Below are 19,018 nucleotides of genomic sequence, written 5' to 3' on the forward strand. Positions count from 1 at the left end.
GAGGGGAAAAAGGCAATCACCATTCTTAACTGCTGATGTCTCCATTTATCATTGTGAGGAGGACGTTTTTTCTCTCCCCAACGTGTGATTTCATCTTGCCAGGGCTTAATTGTGAGCTGAATTCCTACTCAAGCATTCCAGAGTCCCCTCCCATTTGGAATTATCATACGTTGACAGGCATACGCTTTGTTATCAAAATGGTGAGCTTCAGGAGTAAGCGTGTGCTTGGGGAGAGGGTGGAGGCAGCTCCCCTGTCTGAGAGTAAGCAAGTTATGCCAGATGTTTTGTTGTGACAAGTCAGGCTAGTCATAATTAGCCCCAGTTAACTCTCAGGGGTGAGTCACACTCTCATATACACATGTTGGGGTGAGAAATTTTGTAATTTCTTTTAAGTTATCCAAGAAAATAGCTCCTCAGTTTGATTCTTCAGATCCACTCCTCCAACTGGGCAGGAGCAAAGACAGCCACAACAGCAATTAGCTTTGGAGAAGAGTGATTGGATGGATGCCAAGGGCAAATGATTTGCTATGTACTGACCTGATGTGAGTGAATTCTAGTAAACAAGGTAAGTGAACGAACCTGTCTTTGGCTAAGACTAAAACTGCCGTGTTCAAAGAAAGTATCATTGTAGCCTTGGTGGTGGCAGAGAGGCCACTTGGGGATAGAGTTGATAAGGAACTGAATAACTGGGAAAAGATGGGAACTGGAGTCCTTTTCTTTTTTTTAAGGCAGGAAAATTCCAACCAAGGCAAAGAATCTTTCACCTTTATGTCCTTGCTTCAAACTATAAAGAGCTACAGGTCAAAATATAGTGACATACAATCTCTTGGAAATTTAGTCAGTTGAATTTGATTCCCTGGGAAGTTAATTTTCTTAATTTAGAAGCTGCTAATTGGCAGGCCAAGGTCCACATCTGGTGGATGTATTGCCTTGGCATATACTGACACATTAAAATTTCAAAAATGAGTTGACAGGGACTTCCCTGGTGGTCCAGTGGTTAAGACTTCACCTTTCAATGCAGGGTGTGTGTGTTCTATCCCTGGTGGGGGAGCTAAGATCCCACAAGGCTCGGGGCCAAAAAACCAAAACATAAAAAAAAACCCAGAAGCAATATTGTAACAAGTTCAATAAAGACTTTAAAAATGGTACCCATCCAGGGCTTCCCTGGTAGCGCAGTGGTTGAGAGTCCGCCTGCCGATGCAGGGGACACGGGTTCGTGCCCCGGTCCGGGAAGATCCCACATGCCGCGGCTAGGCCCGTGAGCCATGGCCGCTGAGCCTGCGCGTCCGGCGCCTGGGCTCAGCAGCGGGAGAGACCACAACAGTGAGAGGCCCGCGTACCGCAAAAAAAAAAAAAAATGGTACCCATCCAAAAAAAAAAAAAATTGACAACACTTAAAAATTGGGAGATTGCACAAAAGTATCTTAATTTGCCACTTGTCCTGAATTCAAAAGATCTGTTAACACTGGGTATTCAAGCTGGCAATTGTCTGGACTTGAACAGCAACTGTCTTCTTTAGACAGGGCCTGTGCTCTCTGGTTCCAAGGTCCCTACCACTCCCTATTGTCCCACAGACACTGAGGCCCAGTGCCACATACCGTTGATCATCATGCTTTTTTTTTTTTCTTGGCAGCAATGCTTGGCATGCGGGATCTTAGTTCCCTAACCAGGGGTGGAACCCATGACCCCTGCAATGGAAGGGCAGAGTCTTAACCACTGGGCCACCAGGGAAATCCCACGCCTCCCTTTTAATCACTTATATTACTCACCCAGACTCCTGAATTTGTGACCCCTTTTTCTGTTTTTTTTTTTAGAGCAGAATAAATTGAAAATACTGTACACACAGTAAATGTTTCATGAAATTTTTCTGTTATACATATGTATTAGGCATGAGAGACTGTTGTGGGGTATGGTGCATCTGGAAGCATTCATGAGATGTTAGGAGCTTAGAAGGAAAAGGTACAGACTTGGCTGGATGATGTGACGGTGGTGGAGTGGTATTTCAAACAAAGGAAATAGAGAGCCAAGAAGATGGGCTGTGTGTGAGGAATCCCCTTCAGCTGCCTAATCAACAGCAGAGAATGAATAGAGGAAAACCTGAGGGGTAGGGAAGAGAGGGAACCATATGGAGGATCTTCAGTGCTAGAACTTAAATGTTTATCTATGAAGTAAAGGCTCACTGTAAAAGAGCTACCATTTATGATGTAAAGCCTTCCCAGTAAGGGTCAGGCACTTACGAGGTCACATTTAATTCTTACAACCCAAAGAGGGAGGCATTAATATCCTTATTTAATAGATGAGAAAAAAAAAAAAGCACCGAAAACCTCACTAAAGGTCAATAGCAGATTACAATTCAAATACAGGACCGAAAATAAAGCCCACACATTTCTCTTTATACTTTTTTTTTTTTTTTGGAGCAAGAGCACATGAAAAGTGCAATGTTTAAAGGAGATTAAATTACCATATGTGTACAGAGTATATCTGAGAAGCTGGAAGACACTCATCCTTTTTAGATCCTAGAAATGAATGTATCAAACCCTGAATACTTAATAGTAATAATCATAAACCCAGGAAATGGAACCACTTTCTTAGACAGACTATGATGAGTTCAGTTATTTCAACTAGACCTGTGTAGGTAGTGCTTATTTCAACAATGGAGAAAAGCAATAATTTTTAAGCCCATTCTGATTTTTTGTGGCCATACACAGTTGGCTGAGATCATTCTAATTCTTTTCACAGAACTATATACTATTCGAGGTTAAAATTCAGCTTGTAAGCAATGTTTTCCCAATAGAGAATTCAGTATTATCATTATTCTAATTTTTAAAACTGAAAAGGACTTATTCTAAAGTCCAAGGTAGACGATAACTAAGGATTTGAACTTGAATGCTGTTTATCTAAGAAGTTTTTAAATTATTCGTTGTATTGTATCATTCTCTTGGCCTCAGAGAGCAAACAAATGGAGAATGGGATTATAAAATTAGGTGACAGAGGAACGGAGTTCAGCAGAATTCACCAGACTGAGGTTGAACTTGTCCTGTTGTTGATCAGTGTGGAAATCCTACTGGACATTAAATTTTAAGCTCCCTTGCAAGAACTTTTAGAGGCATACGCACTAAGACTCACAGAGCACAGTTAAGGTGGTGTTTTGCTGAAAGTAAGGAGTAGCTTTTCAAACATCTGGAGATGCAAGATGTTATGTAGACCAAGGTGGTTAATAAACAAATGTTTCTTTTGGCGGCGGGACCACACCATGCGGCATGTGGGATCTTAGTTCAGCCACCAGGGATTGAACCTGTGCCCCCTGCATTGGAAGCACAGAGTCTGAACCACTGCCAGGGAAGTCCCAATAAACAAATTTTAGAAACTGATTTGTTCAGCAAAACAAAACATTTTGACTTATATTACACATTAAAACTAAAGTTACTATAGAATCAAATGACAGATTCTAGTTATAATCTGAAAATTATCTGGTTTCTACAACTCGTTTGATATACCATAACCCTCACCTGATGCTTTAGAACTGCTCAGAGCTCCCCAAACGTATCACCCCATTCAAACTGTTTCTCCCACACAAATATCTTTATCTGCAGACCCTACCCCCTTTGCCTGTAGGTTCCAACATGGCCTTCAAAGCCCAGTTTATTATCTGATTTCTATGACTTCAGTTATTCATTCAATACTGAGAAACTGCTACCTGCTGGGCAGAACAGACTTGCCTCCTGCCATCATGGAACACAGCCTAGTAGATGACAGTCAATATTACCAAATGCTATAAACAAAATGCTTATGGTGCTATGTGGGAGTATAACAAGAGGAACTTAGATTGGGGTTTGGATGAGGCATCTTTTAGGAAATACTTAGCTAAGGTCTGAAGGATGAGTAGGAGTTAGCTGAGCAGAAGGGAAGCAGAGCTTTAGAGGTAAAAAACAGGTAAAAAGCACTGCGGCAGGAGGGAAAACGGCAGTTTGAGGAACTGAAAGGAGCCCTCATGGCAGCCCTATGGCTGTGGCCTTCCCCTAGCCTTCCCAAGGTACCCCATGCGAGGCCCAGAACCCTTCCTTTGTGTGTCCCCTGTGTTACACTGAGCTATTTCTGGCAAGCTCAATTATTAAATTCCTTAAAGGCAGAGATTATCTTAATTCTATTTTGGACACTCAATACATTACAAATAACCAAGTTTTATTGATCCAAGATAAAACCCTGATAGGAAATCAGAAGGCTCTCATCTCAACTTGGACCTGCCACTGAGTTGCAGGGTAACACTGGGCCAGGCCCCTAGAATCTGCAGGACGCACAACCTTTTTCAAATTCATGGTGTCAAAGACCTTCTTGACTGGAAGTCTCCAATTATGAATGTGGCTCCTCAGGTTAACTTGCTTATTGCCTCTAGCAGACAAAAAGTACAGGTAGTTGAGTTAGGGTAAAGGATGCGTCTGAATTTGAATTTACTTAAAGCAACCTCCCATATCCTTTTTTTTTTCTGGTGGGGGGGCAGCACTGAGAGATGTGTGGGATCTTAGTTCCCTGACCAGGGACTGAACCCATGCCCCCTGCATTGGAAGTGTGTAGTCTTAACCACTGCACCACCGGGGAAATCCCTCCCCTCATATCCTTAATGTGAGTATATATGCACTTTGTGAAACAAATCAACCAAGTTCAGTTCTCCTAACTCATTCGAGTACATTTTGTCTCATTCCCTTCACCATTACTGGAAGCCATCTCTTCAGTTCAAAATTCAAGTTGGACAGGAAGGGGAAACATCAAAGTTTCTAAAAATAACTTTGGTTTACCTATCATAAAAGGCATGGGTGGTTTTGAATTCCAGTAGTAATAAGAGAACAAAGTGCTTAATGAATCCCAGTACCTTTATTTTGAATCATAAATTCCTGGGTGACTAAAATTCCTAGAGTTAAAATTAAATTGGGGAGGGGCTGACTACCAGAAAATAAACACCTACTTTATGAATACAATAGCAACAGAAAGGGTTTCCAATTTTTAGAAGAAAAATAACATGAAGCAGCACCACCTGGTGGGTGTTACAAGATGAAATGCCCACATTGACTGTTCTGAGAGCCCCCATCGCACTGCAGATGTTTCATCAAGGACAGCTGCCATCAGAGCTGCTGCAAGGCCATGCTTCTCACTGCAGCTAGCCTCACAGTCAGCTCCTCAAACAGAAGACTGAAATAATACATCATTCCTGTTTTAGAAGCTTTTGGTGTACAGAACTTCTCGATGTGGATTAACACAGCCTTGCTTCTTGAATTTAAGGAATGCCATGAACCAATCTATTAATTTGTCTGTGGTACAGTCTGCCAGAGTGCTCTGCGAAGAATCTTTTTTTCCATTCCTACCATGGCTGGGTGAGAGGAGAGGAAAGGGTGGAAAGGGGCCAGTGTACTAATAGGCAATTCAGGTGATGCTCTGTGCTCCATTTCCTTTCTGTAGGCATTTCTTTTGGCAGCTGCAGCAGCTTGATGGGGGGAGGAAGAGGCAGCCCACCAATCACCTCTTCTTGAAGCCATATTTTTTGCGTTCATAGAAGAGATCTGTCTTAGAGCTCCCCAAATTGACAATCTTTGGGCAACCATCTCTCTGGAAAACAGAACAGATAAGTTGTTAAAAGTCTCTGAGCTTGAACTGAGAGGGATTTAAGATAAAAATAACTTTTGGATTAATGGTTTAGCCATTCATCTTCAGTTATGCTATTTGATCAATCAAGTATTTACTAAACACCTAGAATGTGCCCAGGGCCTGTCCACCGTTTATCCAGTGGCCTGCACTTATAATGTTGGATTCTTAGCCCACTTCTGTTACTAATATGATATAGTGGAGGTAGAATCTAAAACTCTTTAAGGTGTTCAAAGGATTTTCTCCAAGTGAGAGGTAAGAAATGGTAATAATCATCTACAGATCAAGCTTCCTAGCTCTCTTTCACTATCCCAAGAAAGGAGAAAATACCAAGGGAAAAAAACCTAAAGACTTTAGGAAATAGTACCTTACATTTCAAATATCGTAAGAGAATACTGAGTTTGGTGTGTCCGTATCAATTCACTTAACCGGACACATGGTCTTGGGGGAAGAGTGCTCCTGTGCCAGAGACAGCTGTTGATGGCTCATACTCTGATGTGTAGTGACACCCTCCCCTGGCCGTTTTGTGAGCTTGAGTGGTTTCAGTGAAGCCCTTGGGAAGCTGTGTTTTGCAGGAATGATGACTCCATCAGTTGATTGGGGATGATGGGAGGAAAATTGGGGGAATTGCTACTGGAAGAAACCTTCTTAGATCTCAGGATTTTATTAAACACCCATGTCAAAGGCAGCTGTTTCCTGTGACACTGGGCTATAGAATGAATGAATGAATCAAGTCCTTAGGCATCTCTAATGCCTAATTTCTAATTCAGCTGATTTCTCTTTTTGGGGACTGATATCAACACTGTACAAAAATCTCTGAGACCACACAAAGCCAACACTAACATTTCATTATTTTCTAGAAAACATGTACCATGTATTACACTGAGAACTACCATCTGTGGAGTTTGGTGTGCTAAGCAAGCCAGGTTGTGGGCCCGGCCCCACCAATGGCTTGCTGGGGGAACTCAAGTAAGCCACGTAATCTGTACTCAAAGTCCTGGTACAAACGTGGGAAGAGCTGCCTCTCCTGGCCCCAGGTAGCCTGCTATTAAACACGACAGTGCTTTAAGCCCTTTAGGGATGCTTTGAAATTTTATGGTATTATGATAGCCTGTTCAGGCTTACTCTGCCTCACTGACTTGTGTGACTGTGGGCAAACCACTTCTGTCTGGATTTGTATCCAACTATAAGATGACTGGATCAGGTCAGTGTATATAAACTGTATTTATAGGGCCCTAGAGAGTCCTGAGAGGTGCCAGGTGACAGTAGGACGCACCCCCCAATCTGTGCAGCTGTGTTCTCACTCATATTAAGATTGTAGGGACTTCCCTGGCGCAGTGGTTAAGAATCCACCTGCCAATGCCGGGGACATGGGGTTCAAGCCCTGGTCCAGGAAGATCCCACATACCTCAGAGCAACTAAGCCCATGCACCACAACTACTGAGCCCGCGCCCCTAGAGCCTGTGCTCTGCAACGGGAAGCCACTGCAATGAGAAGCCTGCGCACCGCAACGAAGAGTAGCCCCTGCTCACCACAACTAGAGAAAGCCCGCGCTCAGCAACGAAGACCCAACATAGCCAAAACGGACAAACAAACAAAAAAGGTTGTAGGCTCTGGAGATAGGTCACGTGAATTTTGAGAAGTTATGAACCTCCTTGTGTCTCTTTTTAGTCACATATTAAATTACTACAATGGTAGAACCGACCTTACAGAATTAAGAATCAATATACTTAGAACAATGCCTAGCATATAGCCAGCGCTTAATAAATTATAAGAAATTGCCAAAAATAAATAGCAATTTCATGATGGTTCAACCTAACACACACACACACATACACACGCGGCTTCTGTGTAAGATACTTTTTGAAGATGGGACTCTACATGTTAAAAAGTTGAAAAAAAAAATCAGAAAACCAATGCATTGGATTATTAGCTCTTTGGCTTTTATGGCATTTTCTCTCACTGACTTATAAGTTTCCTGTTTTCTTGCCTAAACTCCTGTTTTTTATTTTCTACACATCTCCCATGGGTCTTGTGGTTGTTCCCAAATTCCACTAATGTTGTGAAGAGGTGAGGATGTGTGCATCGGAACTGGCTGGCTTTTGTGAATATGCCTGTGAATGGAAAGCATGAAAAGGAAGATGGAAGGACTGTTAAGAAACCTCGAGGGCTTCCCTGGTGGTGCAGTGGTTAAGAATCTGCCTGCCAATGCAAGGGACACAGGTTCGTGCCCTGGTCCAGGAAGATCCCACATGCCGCAGAGCAACTAAGCCTGTGCACCACAACTACTGAGCCCACGTGCCACAACTACTGAAGCCCGCATGCCTACAGCCCGTGCTCTGCAACAAGAGAAGCCACCGCAATGAGAAGCCCACCTGCTGCAACGAAGAGTAGCCCCCGCTGGCCACAACTAGAGAAAGCCCGCACGCAGCGATGAAGACCCAACGCAGCCAAAAATAAACAAAATAAATTTATTTAAAAAAAACCAACGCTAATCATGTACCAAAATATAACATACAACGGGGAAATATGTACAGAACCAAAGGCAATTTAAAAATTTTGAGATCAGAAAAACATGATTACAGAAAATGCGTCCACATCTCCATTTCTTACAATCAGTAGCAAAGAATTATGAACAGCAGGCAAGACCTGCCTTATTAACAGAAACTAGAAGATGAAACTTCGTTCATTCTTTCAGCAACTGTCCAATGAATACCTACAATGTAAAAACCAGACTGTACACTGGTTTGAGACCTTAACAAGAGTATCATATTTTCTATTTGAAACTTTAATTTTAAAGGCTTTTAAGCTCTCAGTAAATGTACCCATAAGGTAACAGGGATTATTATTCAATACTTCCTTTTGGTGGAGATTTCCCCATAGCCACACACAGCATGTTAGTAGCAAAGCCAAGACCTGAACCTGGGCTCTCTACCTCCCAGTCTGGCGTTTTTTCTAACAGGGCTTCCCAGAGGCAAGAACCAAAACTTTCCCGTGGTTTTGGAAGCTGGAGAGCATGGTAAACTTGTGAATTAGCTTTGAAAAGTATCAAATAACTTTTGCATATATTTGACTGCTCCGCTGTTTACTTAAATGGGGAGAAGAGAATGGTAGAAATAGCAAGAGAGGGAGGGGAACATCCTTACCCACCCTGAGAAGACCAAGACCGTCAGGCGGTCAGACTAAGTGCTCTGAGTCAGACCGTGCACCTCAGTGGGGATGAAAACATCTTCACTATTATAGTGGTTTGCGATCTGAAGTTTGTTCTTACCCAACAAAATCTTACTCCTTAGCATTCAGTTCCTCTTTTGGTGGAGAAAATGTAATTAATTAACTAATTAATCAATCAATTTTTAGGCCATGCCGCAAAGCATGCAGGATCTTAGTTCCCCAATCAGGGATCAAACCCGTGTCCCCTACAGTGGAAGCGTAGAGTCCTAACCACTGGACTGCCAGGGAATTCCCAAGAAAATTTAATTTAAATTAGATTTTAACTTTTCTCCTTTGGGGGAACAATCATGGGGGAAAAAAGGGTTGAGAAACTGAGTTAGATAGACCTGGGTTCTAATCCCATATCTGCCACTTATTAGTCATGTGACCTTGGGCTAAGATGCTTAACACCTTTAAGCCATTTGTTTCCTCATCTGTATCATATAGAACTTTTGGAAAAGAATGTCCAGCACAGTACCTGGTACATAGCAAGTGCTCCAAAGATATTAGCTACTATTTTTCTTGTCTTCTTGTTGGGAGAGTTAAAGAAAATGGTTAAGTAAAAGGCGTAAAGGAGTCAAGGGCGAAGGGAGATCAATATGATACCACGCATAAGAAACTACAAATTGGGACTTCCCTGGTGGTGCAGTGCTTAAGAATCTGCCTGCCAACGCAGGGGACACAGGTTCGATCTCTGGCCTGGGAAGATCCCACATGCTGCAGAGCAACTAAGCCCGTGTGCCACAACTACTGAGCCTGTGCTCTAGAGCCCACAAGCCACAACTACTGAGCCTGCATGCCATAACTACTGAAGCCCATGACCCTAGAGCCCGTGCTCTGCAACAAGAGAAGCCACTGCAATAAGAAGCCCGTGCACCACAACAAAAAGTAGGCCCCACTCGCTGCAACTAGAGAAAGCCGGTGCGCAGCAATGTAGACCCAATGCAGCCAAAAATAAATAAATAAACTCATATTAAAAAAAAAAGTGTCCGGGCTTCCCTGGTGGCGCAGTGGTTGAGAGTCCGCCTGCCGATGCAGGGGACACGGGTTCGTGCCCCGGTCCGGGGAGATCCCACGTGCCATGGAGCAGCTGGGCCCGTGAGCCATAGCTGCTGAGCCTGCGTGTCTGGAGCCTGTGCTCCACAACGGGCGAGGCCACAACAGTGAGAGGCCCGCATACCACAAAAAAAATAAAATAAAAAAAGTGTCCTTTGGGACACAATCAAAGCCTCACTTTATTTTTTATTTATTTATTTATTATTTTTTACTTATTTATCTATTTATTTTTGGCTGAGTTGGGTCTTTTGTTGCTGTGCGCGGGCTTTCTCTAGTTGCAGCGAGTGGGGGCTACTCTTCATTGCGGTGCGTGGGCTTCTCATTGCGGTGGCTTCTCTTGTTGCAGAGCATGGGCTCTAGGTGCGTGGGCTTCAGTAGTTGTGGCACATGGGCTCAGTAGTTGTGGCTCGCGGGCTCTAGAGCGCAGGCTCAGTAGTTTTGGCCCATGGACTTAGTTGCTCCGTGGCATGTGGGATCTTCCCGGAGCAGAGCTCGATCCCATGTCCCCTGCATTGGCAGGCGGATTCTTAACCACTGAGCCACCAGGGAAGCCCAAAGCTTCACTTTAGATAGGACAAAGTATTTCTTTCAAAAAAAAAAAAAAATGGACTCCCCCAGTGATGAAGTGGTTGGGAGTCCGCCTGCCAACGCAGGAGAGACTGGTTCGAGCCCTGGTCTGGGGGGATCCCGCATGCTGTGGAGCAGCTAAGCCCGTGAGCCACAATTACTGAAGCCCACGTGCCTAGAGCCTGTGCTCCGCAGCAATAGAAGCCACCGTGATGAGAGGCCTGCGCACCGCAACGAAGAGTAGCAGCCAAAAATAAATAAATAATTTAAAAAAAAAAAAAAAAGCAAAGAAACAAATGGTCCTCTGGCAGCAATGCCCACAGATATTGTCCCAAATCCTGAGTATTCTTGAAGCTTTGAAAAACTATGGAGAACACCCAGCTTAGTTTACTGGTCTAATTCCCTTATAAATTATGGAAGTTGCAGGAAGAGAACAGTAACAGGGGCTGCTTTGGTTGCAGGAAGATTTCTGCATAGGAAAGTCTTAGGTACTTAATCTACACGATGATCTGTAAGGCTGAGAGGCTGGATCATATCACTGGACTGTTTTGTGTTCGTTGGAAACTACTGCTGAGTAAATGTGAGCTAGATACCATCTCAGATATCCTCAGAACATTCCTGTACACGTGAAGTAGAGGAAGTGGTGACATCTAGAATAATTCTCAGGGACAGAATGAGGCACAAGGATCCAGAGAGATCAGGTCACATACCGCATGCAGAGGAATCAGACAGCAATTAACACTTATTAAGCACTCTCTGGTTGCCAAGCATAAGCCAGATAAGAACTCTAGCTACAACAAAACAAAACAAAACCTCTAGCTACAACCATGCAAAGGTTCAAGAAAATGTTGTCCTTAATGGACTCTTTAGCTAGTTTTAGCTAGTTTAAGGATTGTTTGTACTTTCTCTTCACTGATATTGTCTTACTGTGGTATATAGGCTATAAATAATTACCAAACACCTACTATATACCAGACACTCTGTAGGGGGAACCCTATGCATGATTTACAGAGTTAGCAACAAAAATGTGGACCATACTTACAGTACATGCCAGGGAGTATACAAAGAACTAGGGAAAAGGGGAGACAAATACACAAACCAAGGTCCTTTCTATAAAGGGAGTGGATCAGATCAAGCAGGATATGATTTGACAGTCAAAGGTAAATGCAAATCACAGTTTAGGACAAGAGGATGTTCAAATCACCATGTGAAATTATGTTTCTGGTACTTTATCTATGACCTTTCTCATCTCTCTAAATAACAGAAGAATTAATGATGTTAAGAAAGTTTTATCTGGTCTGATATATCCCACTTATTAGAGGTAGACAGGATCCAAATGTAAAGGTTGCTGAGGTGGCTGAATTGCTTCTCCTCAACACAGGCACATCCCATCAAAAGGACTTATGAAAGGGGACTTCCCTGGTGGCGCAGTGGTTAAGAATCCACCTGCCAATGCAGGGGACACAGCTTCAAACCCACGTCCGGGAAGATCCCACATGCCGCAGAGCAACTAAGCCCGTGTGCCACAACCACTGAGCCTGCGCTCTAGAGCCCGTGAGCCACAACTACTGAAGCCCGCGTACCTAGAGCCCGTGCTCCGCAACAAGAGAAGCCACCGCGATGAGAAGCCCGCGCACTGCAGTGAAGAGTAGCCCCTGCTTGCCGCAACTAGAGAAAGCCTGCACGCAGCAACAAAGACCCAACGCAGCCAAAACTAAATAAATAATAAATTGGGTTAAAGAAAGAAAAAAGGACTTATGAAAGGACACCACTAGGTTTAGTCAGAGAGACTGGACTTGCCACTTATTAGCTGGGTGAGAGGCTGTAAATGGAGATAATAATAATCCCTATTTAACAAAGCTACTGTGAAGAATAAGAGAGATAGCGTGTGTATGTGTGTGTGTCTGTGTGTATGCATATATATATATATATATATATATAAAAAAACTACCTACTCTTTGCATAAAGAAATATTAAGAATTATTTATCTTTTGGGAATTCCGTGGTGGTCCAGTGGTTAGGACTGTGTGCTTCCATTGTAGGGGGCCTGGGTTTCATCCCTGGTCCAGGAACTAAGATTCCACAGCCAGGCAATGCAGACAAAAAAAAAAAAAGGGGCTTCCCTGGTGGCGCAGTGTTGAGAGTCGGCCTGCCGATGCAGGGGACACGGGTTTGTGCCCCAGTCTGGGAAGATCCCACATGCCGCGGAGCGGCTAGGCCTGTGAGCCATGGCCGCTGAGCCTGCGCGTCTGGAGCCTGTGCTCCACAACGGGAGAGGCCACAACAGTGAGAGGCCCGCATACCGCAAAAAAAAAAAAAATTTTCTTATTTTTAAAGATTTTATTTATTTATCTATCTATTTATTTATTTGGTTGCATTGGGTCTTAGTTGCCGCACGCGGGATCTTTGTTGCCATCTGCTGGATCTTCATTGGGGCATGCAGCATCTTTTAGTTGCAGGCTCTTAATTGCAGCATGCAAACTCTTAGTTGTGGCAAGTAGGACCTAGTTCCCTGAGCAGGGATCAAACCCGGGTCCCCTGCATTAGGAGAGCAGAGTCTTAGCCACTGGACCACCAGGGAAGTCCCAAGAATTATTTATCTTTTGCCTTACGCCTTATCCTAGATTAGGTAAGCAGATACCTTATACTAGCCTATTGGTAATGTATCACAGTTCCTTTTATTGTGTCATAAGAAGAATAAAAGCTGATTCATGGGTTTCCCACCCCTCTCCCCAAGAAGCCTACTTTTGGTATAGACCTACATTCCTCTACCCTGGCATCTGGCTCAAGAAGTTGAATAACTAGCCACTGCCACCACACAATGTCAAGGGGCAAAAATGTCATAAGAAGAATTGCAATCAATTCTGCAAAATCAAACCAAAAGCATTCTCTAGCCACTTAGAGCTGAAATCAACCTGAATTGTCCCAAGTTCAGAAGTCACCACATCCATCCAAATAGTCCTTAATGATAGTTAAGAGAATTACTGAGTGGTTATTACACACCATGCACTGTGCTAGGACTTAAAAATGCAGGATATTGGGAATTCCCTGGTGGCCTAGTGGTTAGGATTCTGGGCTTTCACTGCCGTGGCCTAGGTCCAATCCCTGGTTGGGGAACTAAGATCCCACAAGCCAGGGGGGGCAGCCAAAAAAAAAAGGATATTATTTCTGAATAAAAATAATGAGAGAAAAAAAAATAACGAGAGAGAGAGACATCAAAGGAAGAGAGGGCTTTCCAAATTGCTAGTGCTGACAAACATTTGCTTCTCTTGCATTTTTGTCCTTGATGCAAAATAAGTGCGTTTTGTTGGACTACATCCAGTTTGGCTCACAGACCTTGAAGAAATTATAACCTAGATGACTAGATGAACATAGTCATCTACAGGCCACAGGAGTGGATGGCAAAGTGTTACTAAATACAAGGAAGGATCAGATGAAAAGCTTAGTATATACTCACATCTTTCTCCTGGATGGTGCACTCCTTACAATAATAGGCATCCGAAACCCCGGGCCCTCCACAGATCACACAGCGTCCCTGGTAAGAGCCATAGTTACATTCATCACATATGCGCACCAGGGTGCAGGGACGCACATAGGAGTCACAGATCACACACTTGCCATCACCTGTGAGGAAAAGAGAATGAAGTTATGCCCACTTGCAAGTACTTCAAGTCCTTTGCCCTCCTCCTGTTAACGGGGAAATACACTGGTCTTCTGATGGTGACTTTAGGGCCTGCTGCTTTGGCATCACAAAACTTGGCTTACCTAGTGTCCAGCTCAATCTCCACAACACACAGGAAAAGTCAATCAACTAATGGGTAAAGAGCTTAGAATAGCACCTGGTAGATAAGTCTGTATGATTAACTGGCAGAACGCTGTGTGTGTTGGGGACGGGGTCATGCTACTTCTGGTCCACAACTAGAGATTTTTCTCAAATTAGTGTCTAAAATGTGCAAGTTGGAGTGGGGTGGTGGCCTTTAGTTGCAGCCTGCCATTGTGTTAACATGCTTCCAGTCACATCTACTCAAAGCCCTCTTAGTGGCACCGTTGGAAATGCCCGTTGGCTGGCTCCACAGAAACTGAGTGGGACGGGTGGGCTGTCTGGGGAGGCGTGTTCCACTCACATTTTTCACATAGTCTTCCAATGGCTGCAAGATGAAAGACGGTAAAGAGTACAATTAGGATTAAGGTTTTGACGAAGAGGGGACAAACATCCTCGAGCTTGAGGTGGGGACAGGAGCAGGGACTGCAGTGAACCCTGAGGAAGTCTTTCCATCTTATCCTCATAAACTTCAATCCGAACCAAATCCACACCCTCCCGAAGTCCCTCCCAGGTCATGGGCAAACTGAGAATTTCTCCGGACCCCATCTCGGCAGCCCGCCTCCGCCTCCCAGCACGCACGCCCCGCCCTCTTTTCATCAGAGACCTTAAACCCACGCGCTCCTACACTACCGACCGTGAGGCGGGAAACGTGGCGCCGCCGAGGCAAGACCCTAAGGAAGTGATGGGAACCCCGGACTCCTCAGGTTCTAATACTATCCCCACCGAGACAGTCGGGGGCAGGAGGCCATCTCACCAACACCAGCCTGCTTGCGGCAAAAGATCAAGTCCGGGTGATGTTTAGCCATAGCTCCCTCTATGCCACCGGAAACTTAGGGAACTTCCGGCCGACCTTTAACCTCCATTGTTCCTGCCTCCTGGTCGCCGTGATTGGTTCTCTAGGCTTCCATCAGCGTTTACAATCTTTGCACCACGCCCCGGTCGTTCTCGCGCGATGACATTTCAAAGACAAGTTTCCGTCCTAACTGGGGAGTCAGGTCCTGGCAGGTGCATGAAAGTCATCAAAAAAAACAAAAAACAAAAAACCACCTTTGGAGATCTGAATGGAAGATACAAATTGAAAAGTGCAAAGATGAAGCTTGCACTTCGATAAGAAATCCTTGTTCCCTGTATTTATTTCCGCAAGTGTTTTTATGCAGCTTTGTCCTCTTCCCTGTAGGTTCCTCACACGGGAGCTCCGCCCAAGGCGCTCGCAGGACTCGGCGCCTCTCGGGAGGCCCAGCCTTCACTGTGTTGCGTTTCTATTCAAGCCACGCCCCCTGCCCGAAGGCTTTAAGTACGCCGTGTGCACGTCATTTTCAAGCGACCTCATCTTTGTCAGTGCACAAAATGGCGCCTTACAACCTGCTGGTGACCCGGCTGCAGGTGAGAGCGAACTGAGGGCCCTCTGGGTTCACGGGGGCGGGGTGCCTCCTCCTGTGCTTGCGGCTGTGGGCGAGGCAAGGCGAGGCGGGCCCGACCTCCGCCCGGCTTTTCGTGTACCTGTCCCTGCCTTGGGCCCTTCGCCCGAGGTCAAGGCGTCCCCGGCTCAGTCAGCTCTCCCAGCCTTGTCTCCGCCTCGCGGGAAGCGTGGGTCTCAGAAGCGGCGGCCAGGTGAAGAGTGGAGGCACCTCTTTTGAGGGCCGCACTTTCTCCCCTGTAGGGTTTTCTTTTTCTTTTTCTTTTGCCGTTCCTCAAGGTCAGGACAAGGTGACTGGGGGGCGCGGTGGTTGTTGAGCCCGCTAGGTCCAGAGCCCGAAGGCCTCACTTCTCATCTCTCAGCAGCAGACCCTTGCTAGCCAGGTGCATCCGTGGTTGCCAGACCTGAAGTTTGGAGGAAAAAAACTATTACCTATTCCATCTTGTGGGGATCCTGCGGAACATATAGCCAGGAGTTAGAGGGGGCCTTCCGTGCCCAGGCGTAGTAATTAGTAACGATAACTGTAGTCTCTCACCTTTGCACAAGATTGCAAGACTTAATTCCTCGTCATGTCATTTGGTTCATAAATCATTTGGTGAGATGACTATTCTCATTTGATAGATGATGAAACTGCTAGAAAGTAGGTAAAAGTTCCTGCTCTCTGAGTGTTACCCAAGTGCTGTGGCCTGAGCATCTGCCCTACTACCCCTCTGTTCTCTGTTCTTGTTCATGTCAGCCTGCCCTCAGAACTTTCTGAGCCCGAGTGTGGTCCTGGAGCTGACATTTGTGTTTGTGAGAGTACCAGAATGGAGTATTTTGAGCTCATAATTAGTTGCTTTTCAGTTACTAGATGGGAGGGTAAAAGAGACTCAACAATTTGACCTTGACTGTCCTGTTATGAACCATCTAGAAAATTGACTGTGACTGCCAGATGTTTTTTCACTCCTAACTTGACAATCCTAGGAAGGTGTTATACTCAGATTCAATGTCAGGCATGTATTTCATTAATAAAAATAAAATGAGCAAGCATTTATAGATATTCTCTGACAGCCTTTTACATTTAACTTTGTGGTTCTACTTTGGATCAAGTAGCACAACTCTGATTACAGAACTGAAAAAGAAGTTTTGTACTGTACTCTCAAAAAGTATTGTGTTACCAGAAGTTTTTTTTTTTTAAGTCACATTGCTTAAATTTAAACCATATGGTTTAAAGCGAAATCATCATTTATTTTATGATCTCTAAATTCTGGGCAAAAAAAGGGATTTGCTAATTATCTCTTTAGATCTTTTGATTCTCCAGGTTAACAAAGTGGAAATAGTGTTTCTTTCTGATCCTCCTGACCCATGATGTAGTGAAGTTAGGCGAGATTATTTGATAAGATAAATTATTACAGGTTTATTGAACTTGGAAGAGAGGACTGATATCACAAAGGATCTTGGAATGCATGAGTGTTAGACCTGTGTAGGAAGAGATCTGGACTATAGTTCATATTTACCCAGTGCAAGTGACCTTGAACTTGAGAACTGAATCCCAGTTTCCTCATCTGTCAGTTGGGGATTATGTTCATTGACAAACATTTATTGAGTTTTTGGTGGTCGGCTTCCATTCATATTGTTATGATGATTGTTATCAAGTGATGAGAAAGTAGAATATATTTGTTTATGATCATCATGTTGTCCAACTTCCTCTTTTACAGATAGACAATCCAAGACCTGGAGAACCTGGGTCTCCTTATTTGTTCATTTAGCTGAGATGAATGAACAGCATTATACCACACTGTCTCCTAATAGCCAGGCTGTCTTAAGTAACGGCCAGCTACCACTATGCTCTGAAAACCTTGTAAATTTACCTCTTTTGTGTTTAGCTACATTTGAGAAGTGATGGTACTACTTTAGTTGTGTCTACAGAACCCGGTCTATGCATTCAATTTATTACTACCTTATTCACCACATATTTACTGAGTATCCACTGCTTCCTCTGGATACAGTGAAGCAAAAAAAGCAGACAATTTTTGTTCTCGTGAAACGTCAGTATATTCTAATGTATTCTACTGCAGAGGACCTTGGAGATCTTTCTCAGCTAAAGTATTTTGGGCAGAAGACCAAAGGTCTTGGTGGGTCCTTGGCTGGACCAAAGGTGAAGGTAGATGATAGAATGATGGCAGTTACTACTACCACTAAGAGTAGCTAACATTTACCTTAGTGTGCCGGTAGTCTCACATGATCCTGTGAGATATGGCAGATTTATTAGCCCTGTCTTATAGATGAAGAAACAGGATTAGAGCAGAAGCATAGTGTAATGGCTAAGAGCATGGATTCTGGCATCACACTATCTTATTTGAATGGTGACTAATACTCACTTGCTGTGACTTTGGGCAAGTTACTTCACCTCTCTATGCCTGTTTCTTCACCTGTAAGATACGGATAATAGTATATCTGACTTATCTAATAATCATAGTTGCAAAGTATTGAGAACCCTGCTGGCATCTAGTAAGTGCTATATAATTGTTTGTTAATTAAATTAAAGTAGACTTGTCTAGGGCCTTATCACTAGTTGTGAGTGGATGTGATTTGAATCTGCTCCTTTCTGACTCCCAAGGCTGAGGTCCCAGCACCTGCACTATAGTACTGCTTCCCTTTGGCATCAAGACTCAGCCTGTCAACCAGGGTACCATTAATGGTCCATAACCAGAAAACAGTGCTCTTTAAAGTGTTCTATTGTTTGATAGTACCTGCTACCAGGTAGGAAGATAGAAACAGAGTGAAGAAAATGGAGGTGAAATTTTTGAAAAGCCACATTTACTCTCTGGTTTTTTAAATTTTGTGTAAATGACCACGGATGGTAAATAAAAATGGTTGGGCACTTCCAGATACATTTTAGATTTTGGTTTTGCCTTGAGATACTGGGATGCTGAGTTCTCATCCTGTGACCTTGGGGAAGTCACGTAACCTCTTGCATGTAAATCTGAAACAGCAGTTAACTACAAAGAAGTCTGACACATTTGCAGAAGTTATAAGTGCCTGTGTAAAGTGCCATGTTTAAAAAAAAAATCTTGCTTTGAATTGGGAAACGGGTCATCCCTATTCACTGTGGTACCTTCTCAGGTGTCCTATAGTCAGCTGTTGATTTGAACTGAATGAATGAATGAATGATTGAATGGATGAGTAAACAAACTTCCAATCTTAAATTTGGGCAGAGGAAGAGAGGAGCACACCATTGCCTTTTTTAAAAATTAATTAATTTATTTTCGGCTGCGGTGGGTCTTCGTTGCTGTGCGCAGGCTTTCTCTAGTTGCGGTGAACGGGGGCTG

General features: G+C 43.9%; 2 protein-coding genes across 8 annotated transcripts in view; one reads left to right on the forward strand and one right to left on the reverse strand.

Moving 5' to 3' along the window:
- The window catches only part of ACO2 (aconitase 2), a 69,008-nt gene that overhangs the window by 1,889 nt on the left and 48,101 nt on the right, over positions 1 to 19,018 (forward strand). For 2 of the 7 annotated variants that reach the window (XM_027107800.1, XM_027107798.1), the window contains 2 exons: positions 394 to 565; positions 15,468 to 15,673. In XM_027107800.1, the coding sequence (XP_026963601.1) occupies positions 15,638 to 15,673 (36 nt within the window). In that variant the 5' untranslated portion in view covers positions 394 to 565; positions 15,468 to 15,637. Of the gene's footprint in view, positions 1 to 393; positions 566 to 15,467; positions 15,674 to 19,018 lie in introns of those variants that run through there. The other 5 variants (XM_027107801.1, XM_027107797.1, XM_027107802.1 and 2 more) reach the window with 3 other exon arrangements.
- Positions 4,850 to 15,411, reverse strand: PHF5A (PHD finger protein 5A). Its single transcript, XM_027107813.1, has 4 exons — positions 15,045 to 15,411; positions 14,592 to 14,615; positions 13,925 to 14,091; positions 4,850 to 5,598 (listed from the first exon to the last, which is right to left on the reverse strand). The coding sequence occupies exons 1-4, from the start codon at positions 15,094 to 15,096 to the stop codon at positions 5,509 to 5,511; spliced, it is 333 nt and encodes a 110-aa protein (XP_026963614.1). The 5' UTR covers positions 15,097 to 15,411; the 3' UTR covers positions 4,850 to 5,508.

This window comes from Aethalodelphis obliquidens, unplaced genomic scaffold (assembly GCF_003676395.1).
Source record: "Aethalodelphis obliquidens isolate GAN/ISIS:26980383/991018 unplaced genomic scaffold, ASM367639v1 scaffold8, whole genome shotgun sequence".
In the NCBI taxonomy this organism is placed as follows: domain Eukaryota; kingdom Metazoa; phylum Chordata; class Mammalia; order Artiodactyla; family Delphinidae; genus Aethalodelphis; species Aethalodelphis obliquidens.

Excerpts from the sequence above, each read along its gene's own strand:
- PHF5A (XM_027107813.1), bottom strand. The coding sequence starts at position 15,096 with ATGGCTAAACATCACCCGGACTTGATCTTTTGCCGCAAGCAGGCTGGT. Across the intron at positions 14,616-15,044 it reads CCGCAAGCAGGCTGGTGTTG|CCATTGGAAGACTATGTGAA; the intron begins GTGAGATGGCCT and ends TTCATCTTGCAG. Across the intron at positions 14,092-14,591 it reads TGGAAGACTATGTGAAAAAT|GTGATGGCAAGTGTGTGATC; the intron begins GTGAGTGGAACA and ends TTTTCCTCACAG.